This window comes from Lepidochelys kempii, chromosome 7, assembly GCF_965140285.1.
Source record: "Lepidochelys kempii isolate rLepKem1 chromosome 7, rLepKem1.hap1, whole genome shotgun sequence".
NCBI lineage: Eukaryota > Metazoa > Chordata > Testudines > Cheloniidae > Lepidochelys > Lepidochelys kempii.
The window spans coordinates 25389470-25405506 of NC_136386.1; the positions used below are offsets into that span (position 1 = coordinate 25389470).

At 42.3% G+C, this 16037-nt stretch overlaps 1 protein-coding gene across 6 annotated transcripts in view; it reads left to right on the forward strand.

Moving 5' to 3' along the window:
* Window positions 1–10966, forward strand: part of DNAH12 (dynein axonemal heavy chain 12) — a 179419-nt gene extending 168453 nt beyond the window's left edge. For 2 of the 6 annotated variants that reach the window (XM_073351485.2, XM_073351484.2), the window contains exons 68-74: window positions 678–866; window positions 2095–2198; window positions 4618–4822; window positions 6069–6206; window positions 6701–6792; window positions 8722–8789; window positions 10529–10965. In XM_073351485.2, the coding sequence (XP_073207586.1) occupies window positions 678–866; window positions 2095–2198; window positions 4618–4822; window positions 6069–6206; window positions 6701–6792; window positions 8722–8789; window positions 10529–10719 (987 nt within the window). In that variant the 3' untranslated portion in view covers window positions 10720–10965. Of the gene's footprint in view, window positions 1–677; window positions 867–2094; window positions 2199–4617; window positions 4823–6068; window positions 6207–6700; window positions 6793–8721; window positions 8790–10528 lie in introns of all 6 variants that reach the window. The other 4 variants (XM_073351487.2, XM_073351488.1, XM_078853594.1 and 1 more) reach the window with 3 other exon arrangements.
* Window positions 10967–16037: the final 5071 nt, after the last annotated feature.

Here is a 16037-nt window from a genome sequence, read left to right on the forward strand (position 1 = left end):
GAGCATTTACTCCTTAGAACTGTGCTTCAAATCTTGCTGTCTTGCGTTGAGGACAGGAGTTGGTTTTCCAGCAACAAGTTTCTGGAATTATGAATTGTGCAAAAGATGGATAACCTGGAAATGAGAAAGGGAAACAGTTTACCAAGATCCTATTGGTCATACATGGGATTTTTTTCCCATGTAATTTTTTCTTGGTAGTTTATTTAGGATTCACAGATCAACAAAAATTTCAAAGGTTAGTGGAAAAGCCTTGAGAGGTTACAAACATGATACACTAAGCAGACAACCCTCCTGGGTCTGAGCCTCTCGACATTTAAAAATAACGTTTTTATGTGTGCTTCATTTTTCATTTGATGCCCATCCTCTTTGCTTTCCTTGGCTCCTTTGCAGGTATGTTGTGATCTAAAGTGCTTTGTGATTTGACACACCCTAGACTTTGTTGCACTCCAGAATTTGTACAACTTAATGAGGAGATGAACAGATAGATAATAGGGCCTGGTATAAAGACTAGAAAGCCATTGTCAAGGGATTCACTATTGGTGAGATCATGGTTCTAGGCCTGATCCAATGTCCCCTGAAGCTAATGGAATCTTTCCATCAATAAGCTTAAGATCAGGCCCTTAATGAACTGATTTATCTAATTAAATATATTGTTTACTTAATATGTTTTGCCATAGAATCTTCCATTTAGTCAACAGCCAGAGGTGTTTGGGTTGCATGAAAATGTGGATATTTCAAAGGATCTCCAGCAAACAAAACTCCTGTTTGAATCTCTGATACTAACACAAGGAGGAAGCACGCAGGGAGTCTCCTCGGGAGGCGGTGACAGCACTCTGTATGAAATTGCTGATGATATTCTCATTAAGGTAATGTAGAAAGACAAATAGCATAATAATTGATTAGAATAACAAATACTCCCACCATTACCTGGCCAGCTTAATGTTCTTCCTTGAGAAAATGGTAATAGGCAACTGGACAGACGATTGAGCCACAAAGGGTGTGACCACAGAAATGCCTTTTTCACCTCCTTTTGGGATTGCAACAATGCAGTTGCAACAACACACTGTCTCAGCAACAAATATAGTTAGTGAACAACTTGCAGCTCTACTCTCTCCACTGACTCCCCTAGAACATTGCATTCAGTTTGAGTTCTTGGTTCTTATTTTCAAAGCATTAAATGGCCTGGGCTCAGGATACCTAAAAGACTTTTCCTCAAGGACCATGACCACCTTTGACACCTACACTCCTCAGAAATAATGGAATTGTGCAAGGGCAAAGCTCATGTATGCAGGAGATAGGGCTCTTTTGGGGGCTAGCCCCATGCTGTGCCATGTTCCTCATTCTCCATAAGAACTACAGCAAATCATAACAAGTTCCATTCCAAACATAAGATCATTTTTTCCTTAAGAAAAATACACATTAACTTACTCAGAAAACAAACAAAAACTCTCACAGATCTCATGCACAAGGGACGGGAGTGGAATAGAAAGTTAACCCTGTCCAATTAACCTAAATCTCCTTGTTTATTAGGAAGTACTCAGATACCATGGTGATGGGCATGGCATAATAACCCTGAATAGAATAATGATTTTTTAGAAATAAAACATTGACTTTGAAGTATGGGTCTCTCTTTCTCTCCCTATCCTTGTGCTACATCTCTGATTCCTAAGCTTCATTATGCATTGGGAAAAACTCAGTGGGGAGCATTAAGCTGTCCAACACAAAGTGAAAGTGAAGCGCTTATCAGACTGTGGGGAGCCACAGCCATATCTAAAGTGGGGGAAGTGTCGCTGAGCAGCTAAGAGTAGAAGGGAGAGAAATCAGAGCAAATAACCTGGAGGAAAAGTCAATTCAATATTGTAAAGAACTTCACAATCATTAAAACATTTACATTTATTTTTACATTTTCAATGATGTTCAAGATATTTTTATTGACCAACCAATATTCAGTAGGGTGTTTTACTGAATATCAGTCATTCACCATGGAGCTTATGTGGTTACTTTGGGTCTCTTTGCTTTTAATATTGCTTTGAAACCATTGTAAATTAAAATGTGCACTAATCAAAATGTGTCCAAATATATTGACATTTGCAGCTTCCAAATGATTTTGACATTGAAGCTTCCCTACAGAAGTATCCTGTGAGATATGAGGAAAGTATGAACACTGTGTTGGTGCAAGAAATGGAAAGGTTTAACAAGTAAGGGAATTAATTAATTTAATTCAAATGTACTTTCAATCAACCCATTCACAGCAGATCCCTTTTCTGTCAGGCATCCAGTGCGGTCTCTTTATAGACTCTTTATTCTGAAGACCTTTATTTTATTATTATTATTTGCTTCAGTTCTAATTGCCTGCAGTAGTGTCTGCATTCTCAGAACTTTTCCTTTGTTAGGCAAGACAGAATATTGGTTGGATTTAAGGAAAAATATCTAAATGGCAAATGAATTGGGGGATAAGGTATGTAATGGGGGGAGGGTCCAAAGAAAAGTTTGGTAATGGGTCATCTGCAGGGTTGTGCTTGTATTGCTTTATTTTTCACTTCCATTTCTTTATTCCATCCATCCTCTTCTTTTTGGTCTCATTTTTCGTGTGCTTGTATCATTTCCTTTTTTCCTCCTTTCTGACTATTTCTCTCTTTTTTATTATTTTCTCACCTGCTCCTATCTGTGCCCCATCACTTTCCTTCTCTCTTCCCTGATTCCCCCTTTCTTCCTATACCCTCACCTCCTCTCTTTTTGCTGTCAACTGTAATCCTCTACTCTTTTTTTTTCCTTTGGGTCCCCAGTCTCCATCCCACTTTGCCCAAATTCCTATTTTTTCTCCCATTTTGTCTCTGTCTGCTCCCTGTTTCTTCCTGCCACCATTATTTTTCTCCTTCTTGACCTTCCCCCTCACTCTGCTCATCTTTCCCCCTGTATCCCTTAATTCTCTCATAAAGAACTCCCATAATTCTATCAGATCCCTTAATTCACTCTCCAAACTCCCCTTATTTCTCACATACTCCTTTCCCTCTCTGCTGTTATCTGAAACCTGCCTCCCCATCTACTCCATACACATATTGTACATTGTTCCAGCTAAGCACTGGAACACATTGCCTAGGGAGGCTGTAGAATCTCCATCTCTGGCGGTTTTTTCTAGAACAGGTTAGACAAACACCCATCAGTAATGGTCTAGTTATTATGTAGTCCTGCCTTGAGTGCAAGGGACTGGACTAGATGATCTACTGAGGTCCCTTCCAGTTCTACACTTCTGTGATTCTATTATTTTTAGGGTTGTGGTTTTAATTTCTTGCCAGGACAGTATAGGCTAGAGACTATGAAATTCAAAGTAATGCATAAAACAAAATGCCCCATTAGGTCTTCGACTATTTTAACAGAAATATTTTATTTTACGTAAACAGAAAGAGATGAACTTACACAGCTGCCATTGGACCATTATTTCCCCAAGAATATTCACTGCATAGTGTTCTATTTTTTTTTAAGCTAGAGGTGGACTTTGCACTGGAGCATTGGATCTCCCCATAAATTTTCCCAAAGATTGGGGGATTCCAGATCAGGAATTTTGCCTTAGCCCATTAAAGTGACAGAGGCAAACTGAAAAGTCTGGCTTTGGATTCAGGGATGCTTGGATCTAGGTTCTGGTTTGGACTCAACTATTTTTAACCAGTTGAAAATAATTAGAATTTCTATATCACCTTCCATCTAGTCATTTCAGGCTCTGTACAGTTCATAATCAGTAAGGTTAAGAGTTTGTCATGGATATTTTTAGTAAAAGTCATGGACAGGTCACAGGCAATAAACCAAAATTCATGGAAGTCTGCAACCTGACTTCTACTAAAAATACCCTGTGGGGGGACTAACAGTAAGAGCCCCACTGGGGGCTACTCAGGCTCCTGCGGCGGCAGCAGCTGCTGCAGCCCCAGTGGCTGATCCTGTGGTGGTGGCCACTGCTCTGGCCCTGGGGATTGACCCAGCCCCAGCCACTGCTCCGGCTGCTGCTCCTGTGGCGAGGGCTGACTGACTGCTGCTCCGGTCCCTGGAAGCTGCTCTGGACCTGGATGCTGACCACTGCTCCAGTCCTACCACAGCTCCTGGGTGGGGGCTGACAGCTGCTCCAGCCCTGCCACTGTGGCGGGCTGAAGCCAAAGAAGTCATGGAGGTCCATTAAAGTCACGGAATCTATGACCTCCATGACAGACTCCTATCCTTAATAACGAGTTAAACCTTACAGAACCTTTTAAAGCCAGGAAGATGGGATGGAGAAAAGGCGTCACAAATTAACAGATTTGTCCCAGGCCACAGAGCAAGTCAGTGGCAGTATTTGGAATAGAACTCAGGTCCCCTGACAGTCACATGCTATAACCACTGAAGATGGTGCCTCAATGGACATTTAGATAAGCAGAAGAAAAGGTCTATTAAATGGCAACAGTATGGGCACAATCTGTAATTTTGCAAATATGGCAAGTTGTGAATGAGGAAAACCTGGTTATGTACTTTTTTCATAGTCATCACAATAATGTAATATTATTTCTTGAGATGGTGATTTCATGTCTGACAAATCATGTCAAACCTGTTGTATTTTAGTGATAGTTCTGTGATATTTTCTTTTAATTCTAGTTTACTCCGAACTATACGTATTACCTTAATAAATCTGAAAAAGGCCATTAAAGGACTGGTCGTTATGGATTCTGAGCTAGAGGCCCTGAGCGGCAGTCTGCTTGTTGGAAAAGTTGCCGAGAACTGGGCTAACCGTTCATACCCAAGTCTTAAACCTTTGGGGAGCTATATCCTAGATTTTCTAGCGAGGCTGAAATTCTTGCAGGTAAAGCAAGAGGGATTGTGTTACTAATAATTCTGTTTGATTTAAAATTAAAGGATGATTTGGACATGGGTTGGTAAAAATTGACTCTTTATATCTAGACTTTCTAAACAAGGTTGTGTAGAATATGGCTAAATTTTTTGTGGAAAATTGCAGATACTACCTAGGCCTATACTGAATAGCAAAGATGGTTGACAGGTTTCAGAGTAACAGCCGTGTTAGTCTGTATTCGCAAAAAGAAAAGGAGTACTTGTGGCACCTTAGAGACTAACCAATTTATTTGAGCATAAGCTTTCGTGAGCTACAGCTCACTTCATCGGATGCATACTGTGGAAAGTGTAGAAGATCTTTTTATATACACACAAAGCATGAAAAAATACCTCCTCCCACCCCACTCTCCTGCTGGTAATAGCTTATCTAAAGTGATCACTCTCCCTACAATGTGTATGATAATCAAGTTGGGCCATTTCCAGCACAAATCCAGGTTTTCTCACCCCTTCCCTCCCCCCCCCCCAAACCCACTCTCCTGCCTGTAATAGCTTATCTAAAGTGACCACTCTCCTTACAATGTGTATGATAATCAAGGTGGGCCATTTCCAGCACAAATCCAGGGTTTAACAAGAACGTCTGGGGTGGGGGGGGGGGTAGGAAAAAACAAGGGGAAATAGATTACCTTGCATAATGACTTAGCCACTCCCAGTCTCTATTCAAGCCTAAGTTAATTGTATCCAATTTGCAAATGAATTCCAATTCAACAGTTTCTCGCTGGAGTCTGGATTTGAAGTTTTTCTGTTGTAATATCGCAACTTTCATGTCTGTAATCGCGTGAGCAGAGAGATTGAAGTGTTCTCTGATTGGTTTATGAATATTAAGAATGTTGAATTATAACATTCATAAACCAGTCAGAGATAAGCTATTACCAGCAGGAGAGTGGGTTTGGGGGTGGGGGTGAGAAAACCTGGATTTGTGCTGGAAATGGCCCAACTTGATTATCATACACATTGTAAGGAGAGTGATCACTTTAGATAAGCTATTACCAGCAGGAGAGTGGGGTGGGAGGAGGTATTTTTTCATGCTTTGTGTGTATATAAAAAGATCTTCTACACTTTCCACAGTATGCATCCAATGAAGTGAGCTGTAGCTCACGAAAGCTTATTTTCAAATAAATTGGTTAGTCTCTAAGGTGCCACAAGTACTCCTTTTCTTTTTGCAAAGATGGTTGAAAGTATCTCTCTCTTCCTCCTCCCAGGACTGGTATGAGTTAGGAAAGCCCAGTGTTTTTTGGCTGTCAGGATTCTATTTTACTCAAGCTTTTTTAACTGGAGCCATGCAGAACTATGCCAGGAAGTACACCATTCCCATTGACCTGCTGGGATACGAATTTCAGGTATGGATAAGTGATAAAAATATATTTTACTAATATGGGTCCTGATGTTTCCATGAGATATACCAGGTGGACCCTGTGCCTGATTGGATGGGTTCACTTGCATATATCTTATTGCAGGATCGAGACCTTGATTAGCAATGGCATTGTAGATCTGCAACCATGTTGAATAGTAGTACATGCTGTTTTCCACTTGATATCTGTAAAGGAATGCTATTAAAAGTATATTCCTCATTACACTTAATCACCTAATTAGGAAAACAAATCACTTGATAAACTTGAGTGTTCTAAGTATGATGATAAAGGATAATTAACAGTCACATAGAAAGCTGCCATCTTAACAGTTGATGATGTAAAGTTGTACTGAACGAAGAGGCTTCACTATTTTATCCTGACTTGGGGTTGCTCTCTTGAAGATTGGCTTGTAGAGCTAATAGCTCTAAAACAAAACTACTGTGGAAATGTATTAACAAGTATTAACATGTATTTCTTTTTAGGTCATTCCTAAGGATACATCTGCTACTGCACCAGAAGATGGTGTTTATATCCATGGATTATTTTTAGATGGAGCTCGCTGGGACAGGACCAAGTCAGTAATTAAAATTTTAAAATAAATCTAAAACTTTCTTATGCGCTCATATTAGACTTGTTGAAATATTTTAACATCATTTCAACATTTCAATGATATACTCTTAATTTAAAATCTTCTCCTTCCTCCAAAAGATCTTGACAAGAAAAAACACAATGAATCTGTGATACTGTAGTATTGGGAATGTTGCACTGTGCTTACTTGTAATAAAAATGCAGTTTTCTTTCATGAAATTGCCCTTCTACATGAGTCACAGAACCATTCAAAGCAGTAAGGCCAAGATTTTCAAAAGTGACTAGTGATTCTTTTCAGATTCTTGTTGCATCAGTTTCCAGGTGCCCAATTTGAGACACCTCAGAGGGACTTGATTTTTTGAAACAGGTTTTCAGGGGCTATGTATCTCGCAAGTGAATAGTATAGTGTTTCCTCTCCAAACCTACAGCACTTACTATGTGAGTACAGAATGAATTTTTTATGTCGGGTCCCCAGTCTATGAGCAGCTCTCCTAGTCCCAACCACAGAGCAGCTGGTGGAGCCCACCTATCCCTTTGCTGCAGCTGACCTGGCCATCCTCAGGGTGAGTCACCTAGCACGCAGGCAGCTTAGATGAAGATAAGCACCAATTCACATCTTGGTCCCACACAAGAGAAGGGCAGGATTTGGCCCACTATGGTTTAACTGTTTATATAGTCATTCAGATATGGTACTTGTTACTTTGTAAGGTTTCTAAATAGATGGGAAAGGGTACAGACCCTAACAGCCCTCAAAGTGAATATTTTAAAAGGGGCCTATGGAAAATCTCAGCTAATTTTTTTTTCCAATGGAGTGAAGCAGTGCATTTTGAAAAAAAAAATTGAACTGATATGCAGAGTAGTCGGAACTAATTACCAGACAATCAGAAAAATGCACATTGCAAATAGGACCATGTTTTCAGCCGACTTCAACTGGTCTGCAGTTTTGCATGCCTGATGTACATTAGGGCAGGCCTACACTACCACTTAAGTCAATGTAATTTATGTTGCTCAGGGGTGTGAAAAAGACACCCCCCTGAGAAAAGCAAATTACAGCGACTTAAGTGCTGTCCACACTGGTGCTGTCGGTGGGAAACGCTCTCCCACCAGCATAGCTTCCTCCTCTCACAGAGGTGGAGTAATTATGCTGATGGGAGACCACTCTCCCATTGGCACAGAGAGCCTTCACCAGACGTGCTACAGCAGTGCAGCTGCACCAGTGTAGCACTTCTAGTATAGACCTGCCCTCAGGGTACACAAATTTGGCACCCACGCATCCAGCACCTCAATTTGTGCTGATAAAGCAGCTGCATACCCACTTCTGCTTGCACAATTGTTTACGCACATAAAAGTGGCTGTACAAAATCAAAATCTACAGTGGGTTTTAAATTTTCATTATACTATTACAAGTTAATGGACACTTTTAAAGGTAATGTAGTTCAGCAAGAAAAACTGCATGTTTTATTCCAAGAGTTTAAACAGCAAAGGTCAGAGCACAGTATGGCTTTTTATTTGTTATTGCCTAATCCTATCCCTTGTGTGGGATTATGAGCGAAGTGTTTTTGATATCTGATGATTTTACTGGACCCTTTGAAAAAGGTAAAGATAGGGAAGTCCACCAGCTCTGTTCTGCATCCCCCTCCTCTCTTCTTTTATTTCATTCTCGCTCTTGTTTATCTTTTTTCTCTCTTCTTCTCTTTCTTCTCTTGTTACATCTTTTCAGTTTGCTTCCATTCTCTGTATTTGTCCTGACATTTCTTTCTCTTGCTCTTCCTGTCATCTCCATTCCCCTTTCTCATCCCAACCCTTCCCTTTTTTCCTTCCTACCCAACAAACAAAGTAAAATACAAAAATATCTCTTTTAAAAATATACCTTTTATAAAATTATGTTTTAATAGTTTCTTTGTTGTCTCACCAGGGGACTATTAGCTGAACAGCATCCCAAGTTGCTCTTTGACTCGATACCAATCATTTGGATAAAACCAAGTAAGTAAAGTGGTCTGGAACCAATGTTTCTTTGCAAAAAGAAAAGGAGTACTTGTGGCACCTTAGAGACTAACCAATTTATTTGAGCATGAGCTTTCGTGAGCTACAGCTCACTTCATCAGATGTTTACCGTGGAAACTGCAGCAGACTTTATATACACTGATTTCTGTGTGTATATAAAGTCTGCTGCAGTTTCCACGGTAAACATCTGATGAAGTGAGCTGTAGCTCACGAAAGCTCATGCTCAAATAAATTGGTTAGTCTCTAAGGTGCCACAAGTACTCCTTTTCTTTTTGCGAATACAGACTAACACGGCTGTTCCTCTGAAAAATGTTTCTTTGGATTCTAATGCAACAAGAGATTGCAGTAATGTACTTCTTTGACACTGCAAAAAGACCAGCCCTTCTCTCTCACCAAAAAATCCAAATGCACATAGGTCTCCATTAATCTGACATGATCAATGGCTTGCCTGTCAAACATTATGCCTTTTCACTGGCTGACCCAGTTTTTTATCTGAAATTTATCTGATCTGGGCCTCTTCCCCTCCTGACCCCCCCACCCCCAAAAAAAGGTTTATTTAGCATGGATTGGACAAAGGAGGAGCCAGTCAGATAGACGTTTTATAAAGCAAATTTCACTGCCTCCAGATTGGATCTTCATGTATTTTTTAGGCATAAACTAGACTTGGCAAAAGAGAGCATGATTGTTGAAATCCAGACTCCATAAAAGTCAGTGGGACATTTGCAACTGATTTAAATTGGGCCAGTATTTCACCCCGTATGTGTTAAAATTAATGTTGCTCAAAGTTTCATTAACTGCTGCAGAAATACTGTCCATAGATGGCTAAACACTGATAATGTTTTCTTCTGACTGACCTCTACTATTGTTTTCTGTCATTTGGTTCCTCCTTTCTTTGATCAGGAGCAATTTATTCCAAACATTCCTAGTGGAGATATTTTTAAGATTCTCCACAGTGGCTTAGTTTCTACTTAGTTATAACTAGCTGCAAGTCAGCCTCAGAAAGTATTCCATTCTGTCCGTTTACCCCTTCTATTGACATTGGAGGAATCTGTTAATTGAAGCTGACTGACGTCAAAAGAACATGATTTAAACCTTTGTGTGAGTTATGTGTAAACACTCTGGGCACATTACAGTTCCTCCAGAGCTGTAGCCTCGGAACTCAAACAACTTGAATCATGATTAGATTCTCGAGCTGCTGAATCAAAGTTGTCCTGGTGCCCCAATTTTATATGAAAAGAAGTACTTGTGGCACCTTAGAGACTAACAAATTTATTTGAGCATAAGCTTTCGTGAGCTACAGCTCACTTCATCGGATGAAGAGCTCATGCACTTACTAACATGCTCTAAACTATAACCTGATGGTATTTTAGTCAAATGCTTTGATTTTTATATAACTGTTTAGATTTGAACACCTCTTTGAAATATTTGAAAAGCAAGTCGTACAGGAAGGCATCTATTCCTGTAAGCAAACAATAGCAAACATACTTCCTCTAGTCTATTAGCCTATGTAAATTCTCTAAATTAATTTTTAAAAGAAAATCAGAGCAAGGAGTGACTTCTTTTTAAGTTTTGCTGGATGAAAATAATTTGTCAAATTTTTATTTAGCTTTAAAAATAAATCAGAGTGAATATTTGATTTTTACATTAGATTAGATTATTTCTATTCATCTAGTACATCTACAGTATATAATTCATTGCTTTGTTTGTTCTTTTTGAAGCTAAAAAATCAGACATAAAGAAATCTAGTGCCTATATTTGTCCACTCTACAAGACAAGTGAGCGTAAGGGAACCTTATCCACTACTGGACATTCTACTAATTTTGTCATTGCGCTATTGCTAGAGACTGATAAACCAGTCCAACACTGGATCAAGCGAGGTGTTGCTCTGCTCTGCCAGCTGGATGACTAACCCTGAAGAATTCAGAGGCAAACCTCATCAGACATATCTTTCTTTTCCTTCCTTTACTGAGGAATTGAAGCACATTGTATCAGAGAAACATCTTGATATATTTATATTTGGAGGGGTCAGACTAAATTTTTCCTGATCTTGAAATGTTGCATTTAATAATTGTATGATGTTATTACTATTTTTAAAATATATAATGATCTGGAGTGTTCATTTTATTATTTTGTAATATAGTGTCATGAGTAAGTATACAGATCTCTTTTGTCACTTATTAAAATACCACAAATGATATCTTGATTAAAAAAATGAAAGTTGTCTGAACTCCCATTTGGGAAGTATTATAGCAGACAGCATTCAAGCACTGTAGGCCTAAACCACGAGAGTGCAAAGTCTCGATGTTCAGATCTGGTGTTTTGGTTTGGACCCGTCTCTAATTTGTGTGCTGTCACACAGGTGGTGGTGGAAGAAATTGTTTACCCATGTGATAAAACTGAATTTAAGATGCACCTTTGTCTGCCCCACCTGTATACTTCCCAGCAATCCATCATTACTTAAACTGCTTCTAATATTGTAAACTCCTCAGCTCCTTTTGTATAGTTTCCATGAAAAATAAACAGCCCAAACAAACAAAACCCCCACAACTTGCCATAAAAACATTACCTCCTTTTGCATCCTGCTTACAAACACAGTTATATCACATAAAGTCCAAATTCACCACCCACATCTCTTTCTAGGATTTAGCTTTATTAAAAAGAAAACTATAATAAGATAAAGATCACCTCAAACCTTCTTTTAGGCTTGGCTGTTTCTAGAGTTCTTTTCTCAGGACTCCTAAAGCCTCTCTCCCAAAGAGCCGTTCCCACCTCCCCTAATAACCAGGAAGGGTAAAGATTCCACAGAATAGACTTAACCTTTTCTGTGCAGTGTGTTCAGCTATAGTGTGCCATTTGGAGGGGAGTTGAGACACAGCCATCTTTCCTCCCTCAGCAGGATCAGCAGGATCAGCAGGAGTGAATTTGGACCTCAGAAATTAGTGTGCCCCATATCTGCTTATTATGCAGAATCAAGAAGAGGGGTAAAATGGAACACAAAAAATTCAGTTCAAGTGGTTAAAATAGTTTCAGTAGATACATTTTTCCATTCAATGTTAAAATTTCCCTTGTATGAGTCTAAAAACTCTACAAAGCTATTTAACCCTTAGGGTATGTTTACACTACGAAATTAGGTCGAATTTATAGAAGTCGGTTTTTTAGAAATCAGTTTTATATATTTGAGTGTGTGTGTCCCCACAGAAAATGCTCTAAGTGCATTAAGTGCATTAACTCGGCGGAGTGCTTCCACAGTGCCGAGGCTAGAGTCGACTTCTGGAGCGTTGCACTGTGGGTAGCTATCCCACAGTTCCCGCAGTCTCCGCTACCCATTGGAATTCTGGGTTGAGATCCCAATGCCTGATGGGGCTAAAACATTGTCGCGGGTGGTTCTGGGTACATATCGTCAGGCCCCCGTTCCCTCCCTCCCTCCGTGAAAGCAAGGGCAGACAATCGTTTTGCGCCTTTTTTCCTGAGTTACCTGTGCAGACGCCATACCACGGCAAGCATGGAGCCTGTTTAGGTAATCGTCACCGTATGTCTCCTGGGTGCTGGCAGATGCAGTACTGCATTGCTACACAGTAGCAGCAACCCATTGCCTTCTGGCAGCAGACGGTGCAATACAACTGGTAGCCGTCATCGTCATGTCCGAGGTGCTCCTGGCCGCGTCGGCCGGGAGCGCCTGGGCAGACATGGGCGCAAGGACTAAATTTGGAGTGACTTGACCAGGTCTTTCTCTTTAGTCCTGCAGTCCGTCCTATTGAACCATCTTATGGTGAGCAGGCAGGCGATACGGATTGCTAGCAGTCCTATTGCATCATCTTCTGCCGGGCAGCCATGAGATATGGATGGCATGCAGTCCTTCTGCACCGTCTGCTGCCAGCCAAAGATGTAAAAGATAGATGGAGTGGATCAAAACAAGAAATAGACCAGATTTGTTTGTACCCATTTGCTTCCCCCCCTCTCCTGTCTAGAGGACTCATTCCTCTAGGTCACACTGCAGCCACTCACAGGGAAGGTGCAGCGAGGTAAATCTAGCCACGTATCAATCAGAGGCCAGACTAACCTCCTTGTTCCAATAAGAACAATAACTCAGGTGCTCCATTTCTTATTGGAACCCTCCGTGAAGTCCTGCCTGAAATACTCCTTGATGTAAAGCCACCCCCTTTGTTGATTTTAGCTCCCTGAAGCCAACCCTTTAAGCCATGTCGTCAGTCACCCCTCGCTCCATCAGAGCAATGGCAGACAATCGTTCCGCGCCTTTTTTCTGTGCGGACCCCATACCAAGGCAAGCATGGAGGCCGCTCAGCTAACTTTGGCAATTAGGAGCACATTAAACACCACACGCATTATCCAGCAGTATATGCAGCACCAGAACATGGCAGAGCGATATTGGGCAAGTAGGCGACGTCAGCGCGGTCGCGTGAGTGATCAGGACATGGACACAGATTTCTCTGAAAGCATGGGCCCTGCCAATGCATGCATCATGGTGCTAATGGGGCAGGTTCATGCTGTGGAACGCCGATTCTGGGGTCGGGAAACAAGCACAGACTGGTGGGACCGCATAGTGTTGCAGGTCTGGGACGATTCCCAGTGGCTGCGAAACTTTCGCATGCGTAAGGGCACTTTCATGGAACTTTGTGACTTGCTTTCCCCTGCCCTGAAGCGCATGAATACCAAGATGAGAGCAGCCCTCATAGTTGAGAAACGAGTGGCGATAGCCCTGTGGAAGCTTGCAACACCAGACAGCTACCGGTCAGTTGGGAATCAATTTGGAGTGGGCAAATCTACTGTGGGGGCTGCTGTGATGCAAGTAGCCCACGCAATCAAAGATCTGTTGATATCAAGGGTAGTGACCCTGGGAAATGTGCAGGTCATAGTGGATGGCTTTGCTGCAATGGGATTCCCTAACTGTGGTGGGGCCATAGACGGAAACCATATCCCTATCTTGGCACCGGAGCACCAAGCCGGTGAGTACATAAACCGCAAGGGATACATTTCAATAGTGCTGCAAGCTCTGGTGGATCACAAGGGACGTTTCACCAACATCAACGTGGGATGGCCGGGAAAGGTACATGACACTCGCATCTTCAGGAACTCTGGCCTGTTTCCAAAGCTGCAGGAAGGGACTTTATTCCCGAACCAGAAAATAACTGTTGGGGATGTTGAAATGCCTACATGTATCCTTGAGGACCCAGCCTACCCCTTAATGCCATGGCTCATGAAGCTGTACACAGGCAGCCTGGACAGTAGTCAGGAGCTGTTCAACTACAGGCTGAGCAAGTGCAGAATGGTGGTAGAATGTGCATTTGGACGTTTAAAGGCGCGCTGGCGCATTTTACTGACTCGCTTAGACCTCAGCGAAACCAATATTCCCACTGTTATGACTGCTTGCTGTGTGCTCCACAATATCTGTGAGAGTAAGGGGGAGACGTTTATGGCGGGGTGGGAGGTTGAGGCAAATTGCCTGGCTGCTGGTTACGCGCAGACAGACATCAGGGCGGTTAGCAGAGCACAGGAGGGCGCGGTACGCATCAGAGAAGCTTTGAAAACCAGTTTCATGACTGGCCAGGCTACGGTGTGAAAGTTCTGTTTGTTTCTCCTTGATGAAACCCCCCGCCCCTTGGTTCACTCTACTTCCCTGTAAGCTAACCACCCTCCCCTCCTCCCTTCCATCACCGCTTGCAGAGGCAATAAAGTCATTGTTGCTTCACATTCATGCATTCTTTATTCATTCATCACACAAATAGGGGGATGACTACCAAGGTAGCCCAGGAGGGGTGGTGGAGGAGGGAAGGAAAATGCCACACAGCACTTTAAAAGTTTACAACTTTAAAATTCATTGAATGCCAGCCTTCTTTTTTTGAGGCAATCCTCTGTGGCGGAGTGGCTGGTTGGCCGGTGGCCCCCCCCACCGCGTTCTTGGGCTTCTGGGTGTGGAGGCTATGGAACTTGGGGAGGAGGGCGGTTGGTTACACAGGGGCTGTAGTAGCAGTCTGTGCTCCAGCTGCCTTTGCTGCAGCTCAACCATACACTGGAGCATACTGGTTTGATCCTCCAGCAGCCTCAGCATTGAATCCTGCCTCCTCTCATCACGCTGCCGCCACATTTGAGCTTCAGCCCTGTCTTCAGCCCACCACTTACTCTCTTCAGCCCGCCACTTACTCTCTTCAGCCCGCCACCTTTCCTCCCGGTCATTTTGTGCTTTCCTGCACTCTGACATTATTTGCCTCCACGCATTCATCTGTGCTCTGTCAGTGTGGGAGGACAGCATGAGCTCAGAGAACATTTCATCATGAGTGCGTTTTTTTTTCTTTCTAATCTTCACTAGCCTCTGGGAAGGAGAAGATCCTGTGATCATTGAAACACATGCAGCTGGTGGAGAAAAAAAAAGGGACAGCGGTATTTAAAAAGACACATTTTATAAAACAGTGGCTACACTCTTTCAGGGTAAACCTTGCTGTTAACATTATATACATAGCACATGTGCTTTCGTTACAAGGTCGCATTTTGCCTCCCCCCCACCGTGTGGCTACCCCCTCAACCCTCCCCCTTCCCCGTGGCTAACAGCGGGGAACATTTCTGTTTAGCCACAGGCAAACAGCCCAGCAGGAACGGGCTCCTCCAAGTGTCCCCTGAAGAAAAGCACCCTATTTCAACCAGGTGACCATGAATGATATTTCACTCTCCTGAGGATAACACAGAGAGATAAAGAACGGATGTTGTTTGAACGCCAGCAAACATACACTGCAATGTTTTGTTGTACAATGATTCCCGAGTACGTGTTACTGGCCTGGAGTGGTAAAGTGGCCTACCATGAAAGACGCAATAAGGCTGCCCTCCCCAGAAACCTTTTGCAAAGGCTTTGGGAGTACATCCAGGAGAGCCTCAAATGCCAGGGCAGATTAATCCTTTCACATGCTTGCTTTTAAACCATGTATAGTATTTTAAAAGGTACACTCACCGGAGGTCCCTTCTCCACCTGCCGGGTCCAGGAGGCAGCCTTGGGTGGGTTTGGGGTGTACTGGCTCCAGGTCCAGGGTGAGAAACAGTTCCTGGCTGTCGGGAAAACCGGTTTTTCCCCTTGCTTGCTGTGAGCTATCTACAACCTCATCATCAGCTTCTTCGTTCCCAAAACCTGCTTCTGTGTTGCCTCCATCTCCATTGAAGGAGTCAAACAACACGGCTGGGGTAGTGGTGGCTGAACCCCCTAAAATGGCATGCAGCTCATCA